General features: G+C 47.4%; 1 protein-coding gene across 5 annotated transcripts in view; it reads right to left on the reverse strand.

Moving 5' to 3' along the window:
• Window positions 1-307: 307 nt before the first annotated feature.
• Window positions 308-27,536, reverse strand: part of MORF4L1 (mortality factor 4 like 1) — a 94,222-nt gene continuing 66,993 nt past the window's right edge. For all 5 annotated transcript variants that reach the window (XM_069766450.1, XM_069766451.1, XM_069766447.1 and 2 more), the window contains 4 exons: window positions 6,940-7,028; window positions 6,425-6,597; window positions 5,616-5,700; window positions 308-1,732 (listed from right to left, as the gene is read on the reverse strand). In XM_069766450.1, the coding sequence (XP_069622551.1) occupies window positions 1,648-1,732; window positions 5,616-5,700; window positions 6,425-6,597; window positions 6,940-7,028 (432 nt within the window). In that variant the 3' untranslated portion in view covers window positions 308-1,647. The remainder of the gene's footprint in view (window positions 1,733-5,615; window positions 5,701-6,424; window positions 6,598-6,939; window positions 7,029-27,536) is intronic.

The raw sequence follows: 27,536 nt of genomic DNA on the forward strand, positions 1-27,536 counted from the left end.
GTAGCGGAGTGAGTTCAGCTTCTCTGCCTTCTCATACAGATGTGATGTACATGTTGGGAAGGGTTTAAGAGTTTAATGCTGTGCTAAATCACAATATTTTCCCAATAACTCCTGGAAGGCATTTTAATGGTTAAATCCTGCAGCCAAATATCTATAGTAAAGCATATGGTTAACTCGTGAACACGCATGAAATCAAGAAAGTAAGCTGGTATGCCAATACAACAGCGAGGTGAGGGGAGCTGCGTTGTGCCAGGAGACCACTTCTAAAAGCCTTTGTCTGGGCTATGGAAGATTAGTAGACACCCTATAATAACAGCACCTTTATTTTATAGAATCTCTTTTATAGACATTTCCAAACCAACACAAAACAATCATGCAAACAAAAGTGATTAACCACTGAACACTTCATGCTCAGCAAAAGAAAAGCAAGAAAAGAAAAGAAAAAAAAAATCTGTCTGCATGTGTTGATGGGGAGAATATATCACACCCATGGAATGATAAGCACACAAGAAAGCAAGATAAAATGCTTGGTGCGACTACGGCCTGGCAATGGTAGAGCGGCCAGCCAGGACGGTTATTCTTCAGGGCAAGCCCCTACAGCATCCATTTTGAATAATGAACGTTTAATCCATTAAAATAGTTTTAGCACAAACAACTTGGAGGTCAGTTTTACTGAACTTATCAAACCATAAATTATTTTTTTAACCAACAACAGGAGGACGTCGGCATAAACTGAATATTGGTTGAATTTTTTGCCATTCTAGAGGCAAGAAGACACCGGACAACCACATGTAGGCGAATCCAATGTTCATGTCAGCTGCAAAAAACTGTAGGAAGTATAAACAATTGTTCTCTATGACAAGAGCTGACCAATGTGTTGACTCCAGGAATCCACTTCTACACAATGACTGACAGGAGCCCCAAGTCTATAGGAAACATTGCTCTCATATCTCGTATCAGCCCTTTGGTTAAATGGATATGGAGTATGTCATGTTTTCTGTAGATCCTTTTCTTACTTCAAAAGTAAAATGTTGTCAAGGACCGCAATACTTTCTGTATCCAGAATCTTCTCCAATCCTCTGTATTGTGGTTATAAAAAAGGATTTCAACTGAAGCGTCAAGAAAGTAGCGTAGAAGTTGACAGTAGTAATCTTCATTGCAGATTTATGCAAGAAAGACACTAGGCAAGATAAAAGACATGAAATGTCTGTCATGAAACTCAATATGCAAAAAAAAAAAAAAAAAAAAAAAAACCTTTTCCGATCAAGACATATGCTTCACAGATGGCAAGCCTGTATGGGGGCCTTCAGCAGGATAGTACATAAAGATGAGACAAAAAAGTCGATATCTGAAGATCTGCAAGCAGCATTAGGAAACTGGCCCATTTCTGTGTCACTGTATTCTTTAGCCACACATTCATAACGCGTGGATGAAGGCGAGACCATCAGCTGACGTTCTGAAGTCTAAACAGTCACTGCCACGCAACTACCCCAAGCCTAAAGGCAAGGGATATGATACGGGGATTCAGAATCCTTTGAAAATCCATAAGATCGCCCAAAAGTTCAGGTGCACATTTTTTCTCAGTCACTTGCACAATGTAACACAAGTATGATCTGGTCAGAAAGCCTTGGACACTCCGAGGGATAGCTAAACAGCCTTTCTGTGGTATTCAGGTGGTGCAACCTCATAGTCGCTGGCACTGAATAGCGTGGAAGAATTTTTTGCCAGGTATCTAGAAAGTGAAAATAAGATTTATTCATTTTTTTTACAAAGCCATTTATACAATAGCAATCAAAGTCAAATCAAGAATCCTCAAGGCTAAAAGATCAGCAAATCAGCCAAAAAATGAACATTTCTTTCTTAAGTTTATTAAATGCAATCTACTGTATTTTTCAGACTATAAGACGCACAGGACCAGAAAACACACCTAGGTTTAGAGGAGGAAAATAGAGAGGGGGAAAAAAAAAAAAAAAAAAAGTAAACAATTTGGTCAATTCTGTACGAGTATATCCCATGCTAGTATATATGTCCCCAATCCAGGTATAGATGGACCCCTCATCCCCATCCTGGTACGCATGGCCCCCATCAGAAAAAAAAAAAACAACCCACCACCAACACATTCTACTTACCTTCCCTAGGCTCCCTAGCAACACCCTGTTCTGATGCAAGCAGCGGATTTCAGCAGTGCTTACAAGCAGAAGACAGCTACTGGAATACTCACTGCTCCACACGCCCAGGACTATAGGAGTGGAGAGCAGTGAATATTCATTTCACTTTAATAGAGGGCACAGTAGCAACAGCCGCCAGCTTCCTGCGGCTGAGCGATCACGTGTGCATGCTACAAAAGGGAATGAAAATTAACTGTTCTCCACTCCCATGGGCCCATTTCTTCACCAACCACCATTTGATGTTTTCTGCCAATTAGATTTCAGTGCACAATGGCCGGACTGTGCACCAGGTCTTCTCCCTGTCTGCCCCTGCGCTGCAGCATGATCACATTTGTAATGTGTTCATAATAAAATTTCTTTCCTATTCTCCTGATATTCCTAAAAACCACCCAAATACATTTGAAAATAGCACCGGACACGCCTGCGCAGTACCAACCTTCGGTGATCAGATAGTTGCTACTGCGCAGGCGGCGCCATCTTGCTAGAGAGGAAAAAAAAAGATCCTTCTCCAAGATGGCACCACCGGAGCATGTGCAGTAGCAGCCATCAGTGATTGCTGCTAGTGCGCAGGCAGTGCCAATTGCAGACGGATTTTTTTTTTTCCTCCTATGTGAAATATGGTGAAAATTTTTAAAATTTTGCAATTTTCAAACTTTGTATTTTTATGCCCTTAAATCAGAGAGATATGTCACTAAAAAAAGTTAATAAATAACATTCCCCATTTTGGAAACTAGACCCCCCCCCCCCCCCCACAATGAACTTATCTAGATGTGTGGTGAGAACTTTGAATGCCCAAGTGCTTCACAGAAGTTTATAATGCAGAGTCGTGAAAATAAAAAAAAAACATTTTTCCCACAAAAAATTTTTTGTAGCCCCCAAGTTTTTATTTTCACAAGGGTAACAGGAGAAATTGGACCCCAAAAGTTGTTGTCCAATTTATCCTGAGTACGCTAATGGCCCATATGTGGGGGTAAACCACTGATTAAAAGCGCACGGCAGAGCTCAGAAGGGATGGAGCACCATTTGACTTTTTGAGCGCAAAAGTGGCTGTGTTTGGAGACCCCCTGATGTACCTAAATAGTGGAAACCCCCCAATCCTAACTCCAACCCTAACCCCAACACACCCCTAACCCTAATCCCAACCCAATCCATAATCCTAATTGCAACCCTAACGATAATCACCACCCTAACCCCAAAACAACCCTAATCTCAACCCTAACCATAACCCTAATCAAAACCCTAAATCAAACACACCCCTAATCCTAATCTCAACCCTAAAGCAAATCCCAATACACCCCTAACCCTAATCCCAACCCTAACCTTAACCCTAAACCCAAACCTAAAACTAATGCCAACCCTAACCCTAATACCAACCCTAATCCCAACTCTAACCGCAACCCTAGCCCTAACTTTAGCCCCAACCCTAACCCTAACTTTAGCCCCAACCCTAACCCTAGCCCTAACTTTAGCCCCAACCCTAAGGCTACTTTCACACTTGCGTCGTGTGGCATCAGTCGCAATCCATCGTTTTGGACAAAAACCGGATCCTGCAAATGTGCCCGCAGGATGCGTTTTTTGCCCATAGACTTGTATTGCCGACGGATCGCAACGGGTGGCCACACGTCGCGTCCGTCGTGCACTGGATCCGTTGTATTTTGGCGGACTGTCGACAAAAAAAACGTTCAATGTAACTTTTTTTGTACGTCGCGTCCGCCATTTCCGACCGTGCATGCGTGGCCGTAACTTCGCCCCCTCCTCCCCAGGACATAGACTGGGCAGCAAATGCGTTAAAAAACTGCATCCGCTGCCCACGTTGTGCACAATTTTCACAACGTGCGTCGGTACGTTGGGCCAACGCATTGCGACGGCCCCGTACCGACGCAAGTGTGAAAGAAGCCGATCCCTAACCCTAAATTTAGCCCCAACCCTAACCCTAACTTTAGCCCTAACCCTAAATTTAGCCCCAACCCCAACCCTAATTTTAGCCCCAACCCCAACCCTAATTTTAGCCCCAACCCTAATTTTAGCCCCAACCCTAATTTTAGCCCCAACCCTAATTTTAGCCCCAACCCTAATTTTAGCCCCAACCCTAACCCTAATTTTAGCCCCAACCCTAACCCTAATTTTAGCCCCAACCCTAACCCTAACCCTAGCCCCAACCCTAACCCTAATTTTAGCCCCAACCCTAACCCTAATTTTAGCCCCAACCCTAACCCTAATTTTAGCCCCAACCCTAATTTTAGCCCCAACTCCTCCAGCTGCTGGCCGGCAGATCATGGCGGGTGCACTGCGCATGTGCCCACCATTTTCTTACTGGATGAAGAAGCCGGTGGGCAGGAGGACCGAGGGACACTGGTAAGTATAGCAGGGTCCCCGAATCCACCTATTTCTCTGATGTGCAATCACATCAGAGGACAGAGAATGACAAATTTTTTTTTTTTTGCGGCCGCCGGTAAACAGTTAATTAGCGGCGATCGCATAACAGGGGTCGGTAAAAACCGACCTTGATCATGTTCTTTGGGGTCTCGGCTACCCCTGGCAGCAGAGACCCCAAAGATCTTCCGGGTGCCGGCCGGCGGGCGCACTGCACCCGCCATTTTTTGGCCGGAACAAGATGGCGGCACCCATCGGGAGCCACGAGGTACACCGGGGGAGACAGGTCAGTATCGGGGGGCTATAGGGGACCCCATTTCTCTGTCCTCCAATGTGCGATCACATCGGAGGACAGAGAGATTAAATGGGAAATCGCTTTTTTGTTGTTGTTGCGACCGCCGGTAAACTGTTAATTACCGGCGATCGCAACCCGGGGTCGGTAAAAAAAACCCCGAATCATGTTCTCTGGGGTCTCGGCTACCCCCGGCAGCCGAGACCCCAGAGAAAAACAGACAAGGCGTATCGGCGGTCGTTAAAGGGTTAAACAGCCACAAGACAGATTTAATCACCCAAGGCATCACTGTAACCAGTATAATGGTGCCGACCTGACACTGTGTGTAGGTTACTGTGCACAATCCTGCTGAGATTCCCTCAAAACCAGGTTCCCTTTAAGGCGATACATCACGGTGTGCATGCTCCAGGATCCCGATCTGTGCATGAGTGACAAGTGCCTTGAGCAATCGGTAGAGGGTCTCAAAACCAGGACACCCACCAGTCTAAGCATCTACACAAATCAAAGTTAAATCTTGGACTAACTACACTAGAAGACATTTATGGCATATTGCAAGAAGAAAAAAAGGGTCAGCATTGAAACACCCCCAGCAGCACCCTCATTCTAAGGTCTGCAGGGTCCAGCGTCTCTAACCCCATCATATGGAAAGTGACTGCATATCTCAGGTCAAATCCACTAATGAAGTAAAAACCACAAATCCATGGACTGCAGCCCATATGGCTCGTGACTACTTACTGTATATGCTATGTGGCATACACTAGCAGCTAAAGAGAAGAACTTACTTTAGAAAGTCGTGTAAATAGTTCAGAAGCAGAGCCAGGCTTTTCTCATCCAAGGGCGTGTAGGATAGCATGGCTCCAATGCGAACTGAAATACATAAATCACCACAATTACTGGTAAACGTGCTGACTTTTACATAGTTTGCTAGATGTATTCAGACTGACACCTACATACATAGTATGTCTGGTTAACATTAGTACACGCCTAAAGAGGTTGTTTTTGTGCTTTGAAATGGTTGACTGCAATGTTCTTCACTTACAGAAAAACTCAGCAGGTTCATGCTGCCTCAAAGGTGTTGTCCAGTGTAAATTGATAGTGCCCCAGGGCACGCACTGTGTGTTGCGAGGATTCACCTGTTTCTGAGCCAGGAACAGCAGTGATGTACGCGATATGCATACTCACAGGCAGCCTTGTTCTATACGATTGTATAGAGCGATGTCTAACCCCGTCTAGTGACGCGGCCATCCAGAGGACACAGCCTTGCTCTATACAAGTGTATGGAGAGTAGAAGTATCTATTAGACTGGCTCGGGTTGGGAGCATGCATATTGCATACATCATCGCTATCCCTGGAGAACGCTTGCAGCTCACAGTACATGCGCTGTGGGATTCATAAGTCTGCAGTCACACAAAGCACGATTGCAGACTTATAGTTTTAAACCGGACAACCCGTTTAACCACAAGAAGCATGACTCATGTTCACCGATTACACTGTTCCATGTGCAACTCTGAAAGTCACCTCTTCTAATCCTTAGTATCCTTTTAAAAGTAAAAACAGTTACAAGAGCAGAAGATAAATGTAAAGAACTTACCAAACAAGCGCAACAAATGAGGGGCACCGTACACTTGGGACATGGGGGCATCAGGATGGTCGGCTAAGATGTCTGCATATTGAGGACGTTCAAACTTGTATAAAAGCTGCGTGCCGAGCATAACGTTAAAATACTCCTTAATGCCAGCGACCACTTCATTCACAGCATATTCCCTGCAAAATACACTCCAGTCACAAGAGCACAAAATGATCACCTCAAATGCAAGTGTAAAAACATCTTAATATTATTCCCCTCCCTATTTATAAAGGGTTGTCCAGGTGCAAACATCGCTTACATTTGTCTGCCGCAGGACCAGATATCAGCTGATCTCTGGGGTACTGTGGATAGGCTGTTTCATCCTGGACAACCCCTTTAAGTCATTTTAGGTAAGTGTTTTAAGAGCAAAACACCAGGATTCTTAAAAAGACAGATCATATAAAATGTGTCGTATCCCATGTAATATGTTTCATGATGTTTAATGCAAGTCCATTACTACATCAGGTCTTAGGACTTACTTATTGTCCGTGTTCCCTCGGGATTTTTTATATGTAGCATATTCTTCCAGGATGGTCTCCACATTCTTTTTTGCAGGAAGATTAAAAAGCTAGAAAATAAGAATGAAAACATGGCCATTGATTCAGAAGCAGACCAAGACTGTGTCCAAGGAATGTTAAATAAGGGTATGTGCACACGTTGCATATTTCCTGCAGATCTGCAGCTTTTTTTTCCGCGCAGAATCGCTGCAGATCTGCATGTGATTTTTACAGTACAATGTAAATCAATGGCAAAAAAAACAACAAAAAACCGCTGTGCTGATGGTGCAGAAAAATCTGCACTTAAAATGCAGCAGATTAAAAAAGGAGCATGTCACTTCTTTGTGCAGATCTGCTGCGTTTCTGCACCCATTCCATAATAGAAATCTGCATGGGTAAAAAAAAAAAAAAAAAAAAAGAGGAAGAAATCTGCACAAAAATCTCCAACACAGGGTGATACTGTGTTGCGAGAAGGCCAAACTTCAGCTATGATTGCTGCTGTTATCCACTTAACCCCTTAGTGACAGAAAATTTTTACAATTCTGACCAGTGTCACTATTATTATTAGAGTGCCATTTATTCCATGGCGCTTTACATGTGAGGAGGGGTATACATAATAGAAACAGGTACAATAATCTTGAACAATACAAGTCACAACTGGTACAGGAGGAGAGAGGACCCTGCCCACGAAGGCTCACAATCTACTTTATGAAGTTATAACTCTGGTACACTTCAACAGATCCCACCGATTGAGATTGTATTTTCGTGACATATTGTATTTCATTATTAGTGGTAACATTTCTTCTATATGACTTGCGTTTATTTGTGAAAAAAAACTAAATCTGGACAAAATTTTGAAAGTTTTGCAATTTTGAAACTTAATGTTTGTGCCCTTAAATCAGAGTTGTGTCACAAAATAGTTAAACAACATTTCCCAAACATCTACTTAACAGCAGCACAATTTTGGGAACAATTTTTTTTGTTAGGACGTTTACAATTAAAAGTTGACCAGCGAGTTCCCATTTTTCCCAACAAAATTCACAATTTTTTTTATTTATTTTTTTTTTTTTTTAAAGTGACCACCTCACATTTGGAGAGAGTTAAGGGGCTCAATATGACAGAAAACACCCAAAAGTAACACCATTCTAAAAAACTGCAACCTTCAAGGTGGTCAAAACCAAATTCAAGAAGTTTATTAACCCTTCAGGTGCTTCACAAGAACTAAAGCCATGTGGAAGGAAAAAAAAATAAACATTACTTTTTTCACAAAAAATAACAGGATTTTTGGTTGCTTACCGTAAAATCTGTTTCTCTGAGCCTTCATTGGGGGACACAGGAACCATGGGTGTATGCTGCTGCCACTAGGAGGCTGACACTATGCAAATAAAAAAGTTAGCTCCTCCTCTGCAGTGTACACCCCACCGACAGGAAGTAGGATCTTCAGTTAGTGAGAAAGCAGTAGGAGAAGCAACGTGTAAAAGAGAAATAATAATAATAATATAATAATAATAAACTTTATATAGCGCCAACAAATGCCGCAGCGCTCCACAGATTAACAGTTTCAAACACTCAAAGAGTGTTCAAAGAACTCAAACGTAAACAGTATAACACAATAAACAGAGCTGTTCAACTTGGGAGGGTGCTGTGTCCCCCAATGAAGGCTCAGAGAAACAGATTTTACGGTAAGCAACCAAAAATCCTGTTTTCTCCATCGCCTTTCATTGGGGGACACAGGAACCATGGGACGTCCCAAAGCAGTCCCTGGGGTGGGAAAAACAGACTTCCATCAGGTCAGAGGACTCACCACTGCCGCCTGCAGGATCCTTCTGCCCAGGCTGGCGTCCGCCGAAGCATAGGTATGCACCTTGTAAAATTTGGCGAACATGTGGATGGAAGACAAAGTTGCCGCTTTGCAAAGCTGTAGGACGGAAGCCCTGTGGTGCACCACCCAGGAGGCGCCGACTGACCGGGTAGAGTGAGCCTTGATCCCAGGAGGGGGCACTCTGTTCTTGACCCGGTAAGCCTCCAGAATTGCCGTTCTGATCCAGCGGGCAATAGTCACCTTAGAAGCCAGTTGGCCTCTGCGCGTGCCATCAGGAATGACGAAGAGAGAACCTGTCTTCCGGAAAGTGGACGTTCTATCCAGGTAGATCCTCACTGCCGTGACGAGGTCCAGCTTTTTCAACGATCGCTCCAGAGGATGAGTCGGAGCTGGGCAAAAGGAAGGTAGAACGACGTCCTCGTTGGAGGTGGAAACCACCTTAGGAAGGAAAGAAGGAGGAGGTCTGAGGACCCCTTGTCCTGGTGAATGACCAAGAACGGAGGTCGGCAAGAAAGGGCCGCCAATTCGGAAACACGCGGATAGAAGTGATGGCCACAAAAAAAGGCCACCTTCCAAGATAGGGAGATTCCCCTGTCAGTTCCGAGAGGCTCAAATGGGGAAACCTCAGAACGTCCAGTACCATGTTTAAAACCCCATGAATCCACAGGGGCCCTATACGGAGGGACAGCATGGGCTGCTCCTTGAAGGCAGGTCTTAACCTGTGGCCGAGAAGCTAAAGTCTTCTGAAAAAGGATGGGAAGCTCAGAAATCTGGCCCTTGAGGGAACTCCGGGCAAGGCCCAAATCCAGTCCTGCCTAGAGGAAGGCCAAGATGGAAGGCAGGGAAAAGGACATAGATGGGTACGATAGTAGAGTCTGGGAAAACGAAGGCTTCCGAGCCTGGATCATGGTGAGAATCACCTAGTCCGAAAGGCCAGACGCTCTTAGAACAGCGGACTCAACAGCCACGCTGTTAAACTGAACGACCGAGAATTTGGGTGGCAGATCGGACCCCGAGACAGCAGATCGGGACTGTCTGGAAGGCACCAGGGGGCGTCCGCGAGAAGATTGACGATCTCCGCAAACCAAGCTCTCCTGGGCCAATCCGGGGCGATCAGAATGACCGGCACCCCTCCGCCTTGATCCCTTTCAACGGCTTGGGAAGCAAGGGAAGAATGGGAATAGATAGGGGAGCACGAACTGCGACCAAGGAATGGCCAGAGCGTCGATGCCCACTGCGAGAGGGTCGCGAGACCAGGAAACGAACACCATGTTCATTCGGGACGCCATGAGGTCCACGTCCGGAGTCCCCCATCGAAGACCAGGCTGATGTAAGAACCCCTGATGCAAGGACCATTTCCTTGCCGAGAGGCCCTCGTGGTTGAGGAAGTTGGCGGCTCAATTGTCGACACCGGGGATAAGCACTGCGGATATCACCGGAACCATTGCCTCTGCCCGGAGGATGATTTTGGATACCTCAGCCAAGGAACTCAGTGTCTCCCCCGATGGTTGATATGCCACCTCCGTGGCGGTGTCCGCCGAGATTCGGATAGGTAGACCCCTGAGAATCCTTTCCCAGTGGCGAAGGGAGAGAAAGATGGCCCGAATCTCAAGCACATTGATCGGCCAAGAAGACTCCTGCGCCGACCAACGACCCTGAACAGTCAGGTGGCGAAACACCACGCCTTAGCCGAGCAGGCTGACGTCCATCTTCACCACCTTGCCAGAAAACTGGAAGGAAGGACCTGCCCTGGGAGATGAGAGGTGACGTCAGCCACCAGTTGAGGGACCGATTGACCCGGGGAGAGAGATGGATTGGTCGATCCAGGGACAAGACAGACCTGTCCCACTGTGACAGGATGGCCTGCTGAAGAGGACGTGAATGAAATAGGGCAAAGGGTGTCGCTTCCAATGTTGCTACCATCCTCCCCAGGACCTTCATGGCCGATCGGAAAGAGGGAAGCCGAGGACCCTGGAGCAAGTGTACGTCCCGACGAAGGACGGATCTCTTACCCTCGGGAAAGGAAGACTTTGAACTGACGAGTGTCGAAGAGCATGCCCAGAAAAAAAGGAGGCGCTGCGAGGGAACAAGACAGGATTTCTTCTTGTCGACAAACCACCCGAAACTGCTAGTGTCGAGGACGATGGAGGCTCTCGCGAGCCTGAGAAAAAGGACGGAGCCTTGATGAGGATGCCGTCGAGGTACGGAAAAGGTACCAGTCCCCTGACCCTCAAGATGGCTATCAGTGCCGCCCTGATCTTCGTGAAAACCCTGGGAGCAGTTGCGAGACCGAACGGCAGGGCGACAAACTGAAAAGGGTCCTGGAGCACCGCAAAGCCCAGGAATCCATGATGTCCTGGGAATATCGGGACATTGAGGTAGGCGTCTTGAATATCTATGGAACACAGAAATTCTTGAGCCTCCATGGAAGCAATTACTGAATGAAAGGATTCCATCCTGAGGAGTCTCAGATGAATTCTCCTGTTCAGCAATTTGAGATCCAGAATGGGATGAACCTTGCCTTCTTTTATCGGTCACACAAAGGATTAGAGTAGAAACCTGTGAACCGTGCTTCTTCTGGGACAGGAAAAATTACCCCCGGCTTTGAGAAGAGAAGCAATGGTTGCGAAGAAACCCGGAACTAGAGCGGGGTCTCTTGGAGGTCGGGATTCAAAGAAACGATCCCAGGGTCGTGAAACGAACTCTATCTTGTATCCCGAGGATACAACTTCCCTGACCCATGTGCCCTCTACTGAGGAGATCCAGAAGTCCCTGAGGAAGAGGAGACAGCCGCCCAGCCTGGGAAGTGGGCTGAGGTCTAGACGAGAGTCATGCCGAGGTGGATCTTCCAGTCCTAGACCTGGAGGATATACCTTGGGAGTAACGAGAACGCCAGGAAGGAGTGGGTCTAAAAAAATACCCTGTTCTTCTCTGGACGTGCCTGTGGCCTTTGCTGCGTGAACCCTGAAAAAGGTCGGCTGGTAAGTGACTTTTTGGAAGACAAATCCGCCTGCCGGGCCTTGAGCCAATGGTCCGACGGGAGGGAACAGCATTGCTGGAAGCCTGAGTCGCACAAGACGCGGCATCCAGGGAAGCGGAGGCCAGGTATTCACCTACAAGAGAAATCTGGCTAGCAAGCTCAGCTAGCTGTCCGGGTGGAGCCCCGTCCGGGATGCCCTGACGGAGCTGTTTGGCCCATTTGGATACTTCGCAAAGGATTCTATGATTATCATTAGAATCCTTCAGAGATGCTCAGCCAGCTAGAGAAAGGACAGTGTTGGTCTCTCGACAGCCTGGAAACCCGAGGATCCACCGAGGGGGAAGTCCAATTAGCGGTGAGCTCCGGAGAAAAGAGATAAAACGCCAAGGCGCTTTCCTCTCTGAAAGCGTCTGGCCGGATTCTCTCCTTCTCTCGTCATGATTTCCTCTAAATCAGGGTGAGGAGCGAAAATCTTTGAAGGTGGTTTAGCCCGTCTAAACGAAACCGCCTGGTCTGCGGGTTCCGTAGCGGAATCTTTGATGCCACAGGTCTGATTTATCGCTCCAATGAGGTACTCAACCATATCCCTCATGGATTTGGTTCAAATCCAGCGCCGAAATATCCTACGAAGGCGCATCAGAGAAAGCCTCGCCTGACGCAGGGGAGGACCGGGGGGAAGCCGACCGCAGGAAGGACCGTGGGGCGAAATGGAATGGGAAAAGGACTCAGACCAGCGTTCCTGTCTGGACCTTTTGCGACCTATAACGGAAGGCTCAGACGGAGTCTCCTGCGACCCGTTGGCTACTGCGGGAGTCTGCAGGGGCAACCTATCAACCACAGACACAAGGGTTTTAGACACCCGTGTTAGATCCGCTATGGATTGTGATAGAGAGGACACCCAGGCTGGAGTGGAGTTTTCACTCTGTAGCGGAACAGCGGGAGGGTCCTGGGAGGGGGTTGCTACACGTCTGACAGAGAGCAGAAATACCAGAAGGTTAGGGGCCAGAAGGGCAGAGGAGTGTCGGTCTGCAGAGCAGAGCTACTCACGACAGGCGGAGCGATCTTCGGACGGAAAAGCTGCATAGCTGCCCAGAGGAGGATCTTGATAAGGATCATCGCTGATGTGCATCTTCTAACACAGAAAAGCAAACAGACAGCAGACTTCTGGGACACTGCTGTTTGGCCCCTTCAGTCCGGGACCAGCTGCAGCCGCAAGAAGTGGGGCAAGGCGTTCCTGGCGCCGAAAAACAAACTTGGGGGCACAGGAGAAAGTGGGCGGGGCTAACCGCCGTGTCAGTTCCGCCTGCTGTGTCCCCCAATGCGCCGAAATGAACCAGTCGGGCGGGAGAAAAGCCCGCCCGATGGAGAGAAGGAAGTGGGCGGAGTTGCGGCCGGAAGTAGGCCCCGGGAGAAGCCGGGGCCTAAATTAGAAGTCGGCGACCGCCGGAGAGGGCCGCGGCGACGGTGGAAGTGCAGCCAGGAAGCGGCGCGGCCGCCCGCAGACAGAAAGGAGCGCAGCCGCAGGAAAAGGCAGCGCGGCTGCCTGCAGGCCCCACAGAAAAGCGCGGTCGCCGGTGGAAAACGGCGCGGCTGTGTGCGCGCCAGAAAGGGAGAAGCGGCCGCTGCAAAAAGACAGCGCGGGTGCCAGTAGGGCCGCCGCGCCACCCAGAGCAAGGAGCAGCCGCAGCAAAAAGGGGGCTGTGCGGCTACCTAGACAGTGCAGCGCGGCCGCCGACAGAGTTGAGCGGCCGCAGTAAAATTAAGCGCGGCTGCCAGAAGGGCCGCCGCGCCACTCGGGTACAGGAGCGGCCGCAGCAAAAAGGGGCTGTGCGGCTGCAGAGACGGTGCGGGGGAAGCAGCGCGGCCGCCATGCGAAGGGGCGGCCGCCGTAAAAATCAGCGCGGCGGCCAGAAGGGCCTCCGCGCCACACGGGAACAGGAGCGGCCGCAGCAAAAAGGGTAGTGCGGTCGCCCAGATAGTGGGACCCAAAGGGCCGCCGCGCGAAGGAGAAACGACTTCTCCCATGTCACCCCGAGAAGGACCCAGAGGAAGGGGAGCAGGAATACTCACCTAAACATCCCACGCCGTCTGTTACTAACCTCAAACCGGTGAAGGTATCAGACGTCCAGGGAGCTGATGGACGTCCTCGTCTCCTCCAACCGACAGGCTCTGGTGGGCGAGTGGGTGGGGGACGGAGCCAGGGCCGGACTTCTAAGCACGCTTGTGTGCTAGGATCTTGGTCCTGGTGTGGGATCTATGAGGATACGGGGTGGCAGTACACGCCGTACTCATAGTCCGCTTGTGGGACTACAGGTGTGACTGCTCACCCTGTATCCCTCCGGAAAAACCTGAAAGAAAACGACGCACATTGAGGTAGATAAGGGTCTAATGAAAGACCCGTGTCCACCTCCTACTGACACTAAGCTAAACTGAAGATCCTACTTCCTGTCGGTGGGGTGTACACTGCAGAGGAGGAGCTAACTTTTTTATTTGCATAGTGTCAGCCTCCTAGTGGCAGCAGCATACACCCATGGTTCCTGTGTCCCCCAATGAAAGGCGATGGAGAAAAAAAAAATTTACTTTGACCCAAGCTTTAATTTTCACAAGGGTATCAGGAGAAAATGGACAAAATTTGTTTTGCAATTTCTCATGAGTACGCTGATACACAGTATGTGGGGGAAAGCCACCGTTTGGGTGCATGGCAGGTCTCAGAATGGAGGAAGCACCATTTGACTTTTTGAATACAAAATTGACTGGAATCAATGATGGGCGCCATATCACGCTTTGGAGACCCCCTGATCTACCTAAACAGTGGAAATCCCCCAATTCTAACCCAACCCAGCAACCCCAACCCTGTAACCCCAGCCCCCCCATCCTAACCCTCAACTGTAACCCCAACCATCTAAGAAGATGAAGCGGAGGAATCGGGGGCTTGGGTGCTAAATCATATCAGAGGAGAGAGAAACGAATGGGAAACAACAAGGTTACTTACCGGTAGTTGGTTTTTCTGGAACCCATGACAGCACACCTGAGAGGGATCTGCCCAGCCGTTACAGGAAACCTACTGAAATAAAAGCGTGGTTCCCTCCCCCCCCCTCCAGTTGGGCTACAGAGCATGAGAGGACTTTCGATTAATTTACACAGATACCCAACACCACATAATATAAACAAAAGACATCCAAACTATAGAGCACACCCAAAAGGTGAGAGGGAAGGGAATATACGGGTGCGGTCATGGGTTCTGGGGGAAAAAAAAAAAAAAAAAAAACAGCTAATGGTAAGTAACCTTGATGTTTTCCCCTTCACACATGACAGCACACGAGAGGTTTTTGGAGAAATGAAACCTTAGGGAGGGGACCACCACTTGCAGCACCCCTCCACCAAAGGTCAAGTCAGCAGAGGAGGACTGATTCAGTCTATAGAGCTTAAAGAAAGTAGGTGTGAGGAACAGGTAGTGGCCTTAGGCTATGTTCACACGTATTTAGCTCCACTGCGGATTTGTCTGCAGTGGATTTGATAAGTCCACAGTGGAAAACAGCTGCGGATTTACCGCGGTTTTTCTGTGGTTTTCACTGCGGTTTTACAACTGCGGTTTTCCATAAGGGCAGTTGTAAAACCGCTGCGGAAAACGCAGAAAGTGACATGCTGCGGAATGTAAACCGCTGTGTTTCCGCGCGTTTTTTCCCGCAGCATGTGCACAGCATTTTTTGTTTCCCATAGGTTTACATTGAACTGTAAACTCATGGGAAACTGCTGCGGATCCACAGCAAAATCTGCACCGTGTGCACATACCCTTACAGATCTGACCAATTGATACCACCACCTTGAGGGACTGAAGCACCACTCGCAGAGTAAAACAAACTAATGGCCTCCCTGATCCATCTAGCAATGGTACTCTTAAGACACTCCATACCCCTTTCTGCTACCTTGGAAGGCTATGAATAGGGACTGGTCCTTTCTCCACTGACTGGTCTTGGGCATATACTCTAATATGGACCTCCTCACATCTAAGATACGGAATTTTTCTTCCCCTGAATCTCTAGGGTTATTACAAAAGGAGGGCAAAGTAATTTCCTGGGTCCTATGGAATTTAAAAACCACCATGGGGAAATATGCCGGGTCCAGCCTTAGAACAATTCTGTCATCATACACCTGTGTGTAGGGGGCACATATAGACAGGGCTTGTATGTCGCTCACCCTGTGGGCTGATGTAAGGGCCACTAGCAACGTTTTAAGCGTGAGAAATTTTGCAGACAAATCCCATAAGGGCTCAAATTGGTCCCTAGTTAGCGCCTCTTAAACTAGGTTCAGGCCCTGTGGAGGAATTTTTGGAACTATAACTGGTCTTGTAATCTTATAAATCGAGACACCCATCTATTTGCTGCTAGGTTACAATTATACAAGGCACCCAGGCCAGACACCTGCACCTTGGGAGTATTGGTCGCTAACCCTAGTTGCAACCCCGACTGCAGAAACTAGTATGGCCCCTAATGCGGCTTCATCCCCCTAAGGGCTGCCCTAAACTCCAGGAATCATTTCCATGTCCTACCATAGATCCTTGATGTAATTGGTGGAGACTAGCCCTGGTGAGAACCCCTGCCGACCCAGTAACTGCTAGTTGGAAGCCCTTCATTTGAGAGTGGCACACCAGTCCCTGGGTAAGAAGGTCTGGGATCTCTGGGAGAATCCATGGGTCGGTAACGGACAGCCTTAGAAGGGAGAACCGTGGTCTCTTCAGCCAGAATAGAGCAATCAGAATCACCTCGCTTGATCCTCTCTGATCTTACTCACGACTGCTGGAATCATCGCTATTGGGGGAAATGCATAGGCCATCTTGAACTTCCAAGGAATCTGAAGGGTATCCACTGTGAATGGATTCTCCCTTGGGTTTAACGAACATAAGCCCCTCACTTTCCTGTTGTGTAAACTGGCAAACAGATCTATATCCAGCCGCCCCCATGCCGCACAATCTGCTGAAAAATTTGGGGATTCAGAGACCATTCTCCCGGTCTCAATTTCTAGCAACTCAGGAAGTCTGCTCATGTTGTCTATTCCACTAATGTATAATGCCGTATGGGACAGTAGGTGTTGCTTCGCTAGCTGGAGTAGGATGTTTTCTGCCATCATAAAGGTATGGGACCTCGTTCCCCCCTGGTGGTAGATATAAGCCACAACTGCGCGATTGTCCGTCATGACTGGCATTGCGACCCTGAAGGAAGGGGGGAAAGTGTCCCAAGGCTTTTTCCACAGCCCACAGTTCTTTATTAAAGTTCGATCCCTGATCCCTTTCTAGAGACCAGGCTCCCTGTACTGAGTAAGGCCTCAGTTGTGCCCCCCCCCCCAATCCAGTATTTTTTTTAATCAGATAAATTCTTATATGTTGTACAGTCTAGTATTATATTCAAATAACCATTAAACCATTAATTATTCCCATCCCCCATCCGGTATTGCTTGCATCAGTCGTGATAATGTCCTCCACTGGCCTTAACCACTGGACCCCTGATAAATGCTTTTTTACTGTCCAGCAAGACGGATTCTCTCATTCCCAAAGAAATATGTAACTTTCCATCTAAGTGCCCTTTTAACGACCTCTGTCAATAGGACCTCCCACTGTAGCTGCCTCAGGTGACATTGGGCCCACCTTACTGTCGGTATGCAAGAGGTTAGGGATCCTTTTACTTTGTGCCATTCTTGGCTAATGTATTGCTGACAGTGCCAGGACCATTATTTTGGCTACTTTGTCCTCTGGTAGGAGACCGATCTGGCGCTCGGGAGTCCAGAACCAACCCCAGTAAGGATTGTATCCTTTCCAGTTTTAGCCTTGATTTGAGGGTATTTACCATCCAGCCCAGCTCCTCCAGGACCACCGTCACCTCCCTTCTTCAGGAGGTCATTCAGGTATGGGATAACGGTGTTCCGAGAACGAAGATAGGCAATCACCTCCGATATTACCTTGGTAAATACTCACAGAGCAACTGACAGACCGAATGGAAGGGCTGTTTGCTGTTAATGCCCGACACGTCTCTGGACAAGCAGCACGTCCCAGGACATACAGAGCCATCCTCAAGAATTTCTGATAGTCCCAATTAGTGATGAGCGAATATACTCGTTACTCGAGATTTCTCGAGCATGCTCGGGTGTCCGAGTATTTTATAGTGCTTGGAGATTTCGTTTTTTTCGCTGCAGCGGAATGATTTACAGCTACTAGCCATCTTGATTACATGTCGGAATTCCCTAGCAACCCCCACATGTACTTATGCTGGCTAACAGATGTAAATCATTCAGCTGAGGCGATGAAAACAATCTCCAAGCACTAAAAAATACTCGGAGGACATCCGAGCGTGCTCGGGAAATCTCGAGTAACGAGTATATTCGCTCACACTAGTCCCGATGGATTGGGATATGATAATGGGCATCCTTTAAAGGAAACCTGTCACCCCCAAAATCAAAGGTGAGCTAAGCCCACCAACATCAGGGGCTTATCTACAGCATTCTGGACCTAGCAGTTAACCTCACAGTCTGCTGAGGAGTGTGCTAGAAAGGCCGCTGCTCCCTGCAATAGAGTCATATTGGACAAGATCTCTCGGAACCTTACTCCCAAGTTGTTCCTCCATCTGTTGCAGCCAGACCAACAAGGAGCGAGCAGTACAAGTCCCAGCTATTGCCGGCTTCAGCCCCCCCTGTGGCTGCCACACAACCCATCAGCTTTCTTATCCAACGGGTCCTCTAAGTGTGCCGGAATCCTCAAAAGTCAGGGACGACTTTAGAGGATTTCGCTACTACCCCGTCAATTTTAGGGATTTTATCCTAACTCTGAGTCCTTCTCCTCAAAGGGGTATCTCCTTTTAGAAGAGGGAAGGCAACCTTATTTCTCTGGCTTCTTCCACTCTATGAGCACCTTTATCCCAGAATTAACATGAAATGTGCGCTTGTTTCTTTCCCCCAAACATAAGATCCTCTAGGGATTTAGGTGCTTTTTCCTCCTTTAGGCCCATTGTTAACCTGACTGCAATAACCAGTCTATCTGTATCCTCGGCCGGAAAGCAAGGTCGGCCACCTACATCACTGTCCGAAGAGGAGGACGAGGATTCACCTTTATATTCCCCACTGGATTGTGACGAGGCCTCCGATTCCGTGAGGACCTCCTGAGCTCTCTTCTTTTTTTTTTTTTTTTTTTAACACTGTCTTTAGGGAACCTTTCACCTCCGTCCTGATTATGGCCCTAAGACACGTGGCGAAGTAGGGGGTCTCATCCTGTATCGTTTTTTCTATGCAGTCAGAGCAGAGATCTTTCTGCCAATGAACTGCTATCTGGGTCCTACAAAGGACACATTCCTTATTCTTCCTTTTGGCGCTAGCTTTCTTAGGCCCCTAGTGATTTAACCCTGCTGTTCTGTTCGGTCTGGGGAGACCTATTTTGAACTTTGGTATTTTTTGGGGTGTTCAAGATGCGGTTCTGAAACTTGTGGTTGATTGACTTAAATGAGGATGGGTCGGTCGGCCACGGGTTTCAGAGCCGCATCTTGAATATTTTAAAGAATATTGAAGTTCAAAGTCGGTCATTTTTGACCAACAGAACAGCAGGGTTAAGCAGAAAATGGCCCCTATTAAAGGTGACATTCTCGTAGATCACTCACCACCCACTGTCATATCAAGATACCGAATTTGGAGGCTGATGAGGTGTCCCTCCTGGACAAAGACATACTGCGACCTCTGTTAGGGACAGTTGCAACTCCTGCCACTCAAGCAGCTGCTCCTTTTAGTGCACTCGAGTTGGTGACCAGGCACAGGTATAGGTGATTGGGGCTGCTCCAGTACGGGCTGCTCCAGTACAGGCTGCTGCTCTCTAGGATTCTCCATGATGGGGAGCTTTGGACACAAGCGCTTCTTCTGTGGTCATCCCTCTTTTGAGAGGGATCCACTGTGCTTCCTGCCTCCTCCGGTGCCCAATGATGCCCCTACCACCTCCACTGGCCCTGCCAGGACGCGCCAAATCTCCACGTGTTCCGGCCGGCTTTTTCGCCCAAGGCACTGCCATCTTGGCTCCGGCGTGCCCCCACTGATGCCATACGGGCACGCCTATTCCCAGTGTGCCTTGCACACGACGTCAACGGAGCGCCCCCCCCGGAAGCCAGGCTCACTACAGAGCTTGCGGTCAAAAGGTAGAGCGGCGAGGCATATGCAGTAGAGCTGTTTGACCCTTGACTCTGCCGCCCACGCCCGCACGTACATACGCCAAGTCACGCCGGACCTGCAGACGGCGCCTCCAACACCTGAAGGCCAGCATACAGATGTTCTTGCCTGTTCTTCCTGTACCAGGACGGGAGTGGTTAAGTATGACAAAAACTCTTCAAGTCGTCCGGGTCTCAGCAAGAGGGTTCCCATCAGGACCAGAAACCCAACTGAAAGGGGGTGGGGAGCGTAGAGGTACCACCCTTTTATTTCAGTAGGTTACCTATCAAGGCTGGGCAGATCCCCCTCTGAGGTGTGCTTTTATGGGTGAAGGGGGGGGGGGGGGGGGAATTAGAACTGACCTTTTTTTGGAATCGACGTTATTCGGTGACTAACGGCGATCACAAGACTGGGGATGGTAAAAATGACCTGAATCAGTTTCCGACACTGGGAGCACTTTACCCTTATTTCTAACCGTAGTTAAAAAGGGGCACTGAGGACTAAGGCCCCTTAACTGCCGCAGTTAAAAGGCATATCGGCTGTCAATAAGGGGGAAAATGCTGCTCTCAATCTGTCAGCGGCATTTAAATAAAAAACGGCTGCCATCAGCCCCCACAACACAACTGTAGGGCAACAAGGGTTATCATGGCAGCCTGCTGAAGGCCCCTGTGTCATCTTGGTACTGGGAAGCTCAGTTTCATGCCAAGGTTTTTTAGAGACTGAGATTTACACTATATACTGCAATACTCTGACAATGCACTACACAGTATAAGTGAACGCATGATTGCAAGCTCAAGCCCCCCCTAAGGGGACAAGAAAAAAAGAATATTAACATACAAGTTTAAAATGAGGCAGAATTTGCAATGTTTGAGTGACCACTCCTCCCCCTCAAAACAAACATGATCAAAACACTACGTACTGCAAACATACCAATAAACCGGTCAGCTGGTCATGGCAAAAAAACAAACAAAAAAAAAAAAAAACCTTGACAGCTCAATATCAGAAAAAAAAAATTCATGGGTCTTGGGAAATTGCGATGACTCATCCAAGAGGTCACAAGAGACCCCAAAACATCATCAAGAGAACTTCAGGCTTTACTTGCCTCAGTAAAGGTCATTGTTCATAACTCCACCACAAGAAAGGGACTGGGCAAAAATGGCCTGCATAGCAGAGTTCCAAGACGTAAACCACTCCTGAGCAATAAGAACATAAAGGCTTGTGTTAGTTTTGCCAGAAAACATGATTATCCCAAACACTTTTGGGAGACTACTCTGGACTGACAAGCCAAAAGTTGAATTTTGGAAGGTGTATGTCCCATTACATCTAGCTTAGAAGTAACAGCATTCCAGAAAAGGAACATCATACCAGCAGTGATTGTCTGGAACTATTTTGATGCTTCAGGATCTGGAAGACTTGCTGTGGTAAATGGAACAATGAATTCTGCTGACTACCAAAAATCCTGAAGGAGAATGTCCAGCCATCTGTTTGTGACCCTAAGCTGAAGCACACTTGGGTTATGCAGCAGGACAATGATCCAAAACACACCAGCAAGTCCACCTCTAAATGGCTTCAGAAAAACTGAAGACTTTGGAGTGGCCTAGTCAAAGTCCTGACATTGATCCTGATTAATGCACCCTACCTTTTGTGATCCTGCTCCACCACCGCAACCACCCAGTAAGCTACATTCAAACATTAAGACACCGCCTATTTCCCCCAAATTTTGGGGGGGAAAAATAGTGTCTATAGTCCAAAAAATAAGGTGTATATTTAATTTGATAACATCATTTTTAAGTAAAATGTATGCTAGTTTGTTATCGCATAATCATTCCGACATGGAGAATACGGATTGTCATTTTTACCACAGAATAATTAGTGATGACTGAACCTGCTCGGATAAAGTATTAGAGCATTCTCGTGCTTGGGTAAGAAGCTATCCGAGCAGGTTCGCTCATCGCTAATAGTCATAAAAATAATACCAAAAAAACATGGTGCAAGTTCATTTTAAATCAATAGATCTTGGAATAATAATTTCCACAATTTGATGTCTTTAAAAAAAATGTTCTTGTGCTGAGATAATCTTATAAATGTTCCCCTGCTGTGTATTCTGTAATGCCTGTGTCTTACCGTACAGGAACATTGTCTGATCATACCACAACTCCTGGGCAGGGGAATAAGCAAAAGGGAGTATACAGCATGGGATCACAAATAATTCTCTCTGAGGTAAACCTTAAAAAAAAACAAAAAAAAAAAAAAAAACATAGGCATGGAAATGTTTTACCTCACAAAAAGAATACTCTGTTATCCTTTGCTGTAATGTCTATGTTTGCTTCCTCCCCTTCCCAGGAGATGTGGTATGATCAAACCATGTTCCTGCACGGTCAGACAAAGACATTACACAGTACACAGCAGGGACACATTTAAAGATCTCAGCACAGGAACTTTTTTTTTTTTTTTTTTAAACAGTCAATTGTAGAAGTTATTCCAAGATATAACGATTAAAATAAAACTTTAAAATTAACTTTACGGGAAAAACCCTTAACCCCTTCCCAACATGTGACACAGCGTATGCATCATGAAAGTCGGTGCCAATCCGACCTGTGACACATGCTGTGTCACAGAATGATCGCGTTCCTGCAGGTCGGGTGAAAGGGTTAACTAATTTCACCAGACCTACAGGGACAGGGGGAGTGGTACTTCAGCCCGGGGAATTGGGAGGGAACCCATGGCTGGAAACCCTGATCTGCCCCTGCCACCGATCTCCTCCCCAGTCCTCTGCTCCCCTTTGTCCTCCTGTCCGCTCCCCCCGTGCTCCGATCCCACCCCCAATACTTACAGAGCTCCGGTGTTCCTGATGGTGCCCGTTAGTCTTCTCCATGGGCACCATCTTAAAATATGGCTGGCCGGCAGATTCATTCCAGGTACATTTTGATCACTGTGATAAAACCTATCACAGTGATCAAAATATAAAAAAAAAAAAAATAGTAAATTACCCCCCCACCTCCTATCACCCCCATAGGTAGGGACAATAATAAAATAAAGAAAATATATTTACTTTTATTTTCGAACTAGAGCTAGGCTTAGAATGTGTTCACCACACATCTAGATAGCATTAAGCTACTTACTGGTAGCAGCATTTTTCGGAGGCCCATGACAGCACTACGAGAGAGGGGATCCGCCCTTCAGGAACAGGAAACCTACAGATACAAAAGGGCGGCACCTCTCCCCCTGCATCAGTTGTATATTAGAGCCTGAGAGGACTACCGCGGTTAGTAGCACACAAACATACATTATATACAGTTTATGTACAAAAATAATCCATCATATTGAACTATATACCACACGTGAGATCTATCTATCTCATTATATACATTATAGGAAGTGCAACCCCCACGTGAATAGGGAGGGAACTAAGGGTGCTGTCATGGGCCTCCGAAAAATGCTGCTACCAGTAAGTAGCTTAATGCTTTATTCGGACTCCCATGACAGCACTACGAGAGAATTACAGAGATGTAAACTACCTTAGGGAGGGACTATAGCCTGTAGCACCCTTAACCCGAAGGTGAGATCAGAAGAGAACCCCAAGTCCAACCTATAGTGCTTGAAAAAGGTGGAAGGGGATGACCACGTAGCCGCCTTACATATCTGGTCGATGGAAACTCCAGATCTTTCAGCCCAGGATGTAGCCATGGCCCGGGTGGAATGTGCCCTCAGATTCTGCGGAACAGGACCTCCACCTGCAGTATAAGCCAGAGAGATAGCCTCCCTAATCCACTTCGCTAACGTGCACTTTGACACTCTAAGACCTTTCCTGGGACCTTGGAAGGATAGAAACAAAGCCTCCTCTCTCTTCCAAGCATCAGTGACTGAAATATATTCTAAGAGACATCTCCTAACATCTAACGTATGGAGTAACTGTTCTTTGGAATTAGAAGGATTAGGGAGAAATGATGGTAGAACTATCTCCTGAGATCTATGAAAATCTGAGACCACTTTAGGTAAATAAGCTGGATCTGGTCTGAGGACTACTCTGTCCTGTAGAAACTCTGTATAGGGGGACAGCCTAGAAAGAGCCTGTATGTCTCCTACCCTACGAGCAGATGTAATTGCCACCAAAAATGCTGTTTTGAGGGATAGTAATTTAAGTGAGGCTGAATGTAAAGGCTCAAACGGTTCTTTAGTCAAAGCAGAGAGGACTAGATTGAGATCCCAAGGCATTGACCTATTCCTGTGTATAGGTCTGGACCTACTAGCTGCTTTGATGAACCTTGATACCCAATAATTACCAGCAATGTTACAAGAAAATAGGGCCCCTAGGGCTGAGACTTGTACTTTTAGCGTACTCGTGGATAGATTTAGCTCTAGCCCTCTCTGCAGGAATTCTAGAATCTGGTTAATTGGTAAACCCTCTTCGATATTAAAATTTGAAGAGGCCAGAAACTTCCTCCAAGTTCTAGAGTAGATCTTAGTTGTTATGAGTTTTCTACTCTTCATAAGGGTATCAATGAGATTTGGAGAAAATCCTCTGTTTTTTAACAGTGACCTCTCAAAGACCATGCCGTCAAATGGAGACCCTTCACTTGTGGATGGTTGATCGGACCCTGATGAAGTAGGTCCGGGATGTCCGGCAGTACCCAGGGGTCTTCCACCGACATGGTCCTGAGCCAGGAGAACCAAGCTCTTCGGGGCCAGAACGGAGCGATCAGTATGATTCTCGCTTGATCCTCCCTTATCTTTCTGACCACCAGAGGCAACAGGTTTAGCGGGGGGAACGCATATGCCAATCGGAAATCCCATCTGATCAGGAAGGCATCCACTGCCAGCGGATATTCCCTGGGATTCAAGGAACAGAATATTTTCGTTTTTCTGTTGTCCTTGCTGGCAAATAAGTCCACCTCTGGATGACCCCACCTGCGGACAATTTGGTTGAAGATTTTTGAGTTCAGAGACCATTCTCCTTGTCTTAAGGTGTTTCGACTTAGAAAGTCCGCCCTTATATTTTCCTTCCCTTTTATATGCACTGCTGTTAAAGATAGAAAATGGTCTTCCGCTATCCGGAGCAGGCGGTCCGCTATTTCCATCAGGAACTCGGAGCGTGTTCCACCTTGGTGATTCACGTAGGCCACTGCCACCTGGTTGTCGGAGAGGATTTTGACATGGTGACCCTGTAGATACACGAGGAGTTCCTTAATTGAGAATTCAATTGCCATCAACTCCTTCTGATTGGAAGAGGCTGACATTTGGGGGTCCCATAGACCCTGGACTACCACGTCACCCATGTGTGCCCCCCACCCCGTGGGGCTGGCGTCTGTTGTGATTACCCGAGTCACCTGAGTCACCCAGGGAACTCCTGCTGACAGATTGTCTTCCTCTAGCCACCATCTAAGAGATGTAAGAACCCCTGGACTCAATGTCATCTGACCCTGCAAGGAACCCTGTAAGACCCTATCATAATGTAGTACGTCAAACTGTAAAGGCCTGGAGTGGAACTGGGCCCAACGGACGGCGGGGATACAGGAAGTTAGGGAACCTAACAAAGACATAGCCTGTCTAAGGGTCATGGATGGTTTATTAATTGCTTTTAACACCTGTTGTTGGATATGAAGCAATTTATCAGGCGGAAGACAGCATTGTTGGGACTCGGAATTTAACAGCAGCCCTAGGAACCTCTGGGTCTTTAGGGGTTGCAATCGGGATTTATCATAATTTATGACCCAGCCCAGATTTTCCAGTTTAAATATAGCTGTTTTAACCTGAGCCAGGCAATGGTCTACTGAGTTCCCCACTATTAGGAAATCATCCAGATAAGGAACAATGAGAATATCGGATTCACGTAAGTGCGCCATAACCTCCGCAACTACTTTAGTAAATACCCGGGGAGACGTTGAGAGGCCGAAGGGAAGGGCTCTAAATTGAAAATGGCGAACAATACCTCCCATAGACACCGCCACACGAAGAAACTTCTGGAAGTTTTCGTGGATAGGAACATGATAGTATGCATCCTTTAAGTCCACAACTACCATGAAGCAGTGTTTAAACAACATCTTTATTGCAGAACTGATTGACTCCATTTTAAACGTGTTATTAACCAGGTATTCATTAAGGGATTTAAGATTGATAATAGTCCTGAACGACTTGTCTGGTTTTTGAATCAAAAAAAAGAGGAGAGTAGAATCCTCTTCCTCTCTCTGACTCCGGAACCTCAATCAGTACATTTTTACGGCATAAAGTCATGACCTCTGACTCTAAGGCCGTCTGCTCAATAGTGGAGGAACGCAAGGGGGTTAACATAAACTTATCACGAGGCCAATGAACAAATTCCAATTTTAGGCCTTCCGATACAATACCTCGGACCCAGACACTATTCGTGATGTTAGTCCAAGCGGAAGAGAAGGTTGACAATCTCCCTCCCACAGGGATTGCTAGTCATTGGTCTGGTTTCTTACGTTCTTTTGAGGAACGGCGAAACATGTAACCCGTACCTCTCCTGCGTCTATCCTCCCATCTAAAATTTTCTCTAGAGGGTGAGGATGCGCGCTTCCTTCCACGACCAAATCTCCTTCTGTTAAATGGACGCCGGTAAGAAGCTGATGACAAATTAGGAAATTTCTTCTTATCATCTCCAGCCTTTTCGAGCAGCTCATCCAAGGTTGGCCCAAAGAGATATTCCCCTTTACATGGGATAGCGCATAATTTGGATCTTGACTGGATATCCCCCGACCAACACTTCAACCATAAGGCTCTACGAGCCGCGTTGGAGAGTCCTGCTGCTCTGGCCGCCATTCTGACCGAGTCCACAGACGCGTCCGACAAGAAAGCCGCAGCATCCTGAATCACTGGAAGCGCACCTAGAATAGAATTCCTGGAGGCGCCTTCTTTAAGCTGGGATTCCAACTGTTCCAACCAGACCATTAGGGATCTGGCTGTACAAGTCGCAGCCACTGCTGGCCTCAAGGATCCGGCTGCCATCTCCCACGTACCCTTAAGGAAGATCTCCGCCTTCCTGTCAAGAGGGTCTTTAAGGGACCCCATGTCCTCGAAAGGTAAAGCTGCTTTCTTAGATGCCTTCGCCACCGCCGCATCTAATTTAGGGGCCTTGTCCCAGGTATCCACATCCGTATCTTCAAAGGGATACCTGCGCTTTAAAGCCGGTGGCAAAGAACCTTTCTTCTCCGGTTTTTTCCATTCCCGGAGAATCAGGTCTTGAATCTTATCAATCACCGGGAAGGATCTGCGTTTCTTGTGTTCCAAGCCGCTGAACATTAGCTCCTGACGGGAAAGCTGAGTCTTAGGCTCTTCTAGGCCCATCGTACCTCTGACCGACTTGACTAACTTATCCACCCGGTCCAGAGGCAGACAGAATCGGCCAGATTCCTCTTCTGATGACGAGGAAGAGAGATTTGAGCGATAAGAACCTTCCTCTTTATCTTCCTCTGACGAATCAGAGATCACCGAGGCTCTCTGTTTTGAACTTCCCGCCTGGGACATAGACCGCAGGGATTCCCTTACTTCTGTACGGATCATCTCACGCAGATTAGCCGTAGAGGCAGATTCTTCCGCTACCTAGGGGAGGACAATAAGGGAGATACCATCTATCTAGCCTGATGT

This window comes from Ranitomeya imitator, chromosome 4 (genome assembly GCF_032444005.1).
Source record: "Ranitomeya imitator isolate aRanImi1 chromosome 4, aRanImi1.pri, whole genome shotgun sequence".
Classification (NCBI taxonomy): Eukaryota; Metazoa; Chordata; class Amphibia; order Anura; family Dendrobatidae; genus Ranitomeya; species Ranitomeya imitator.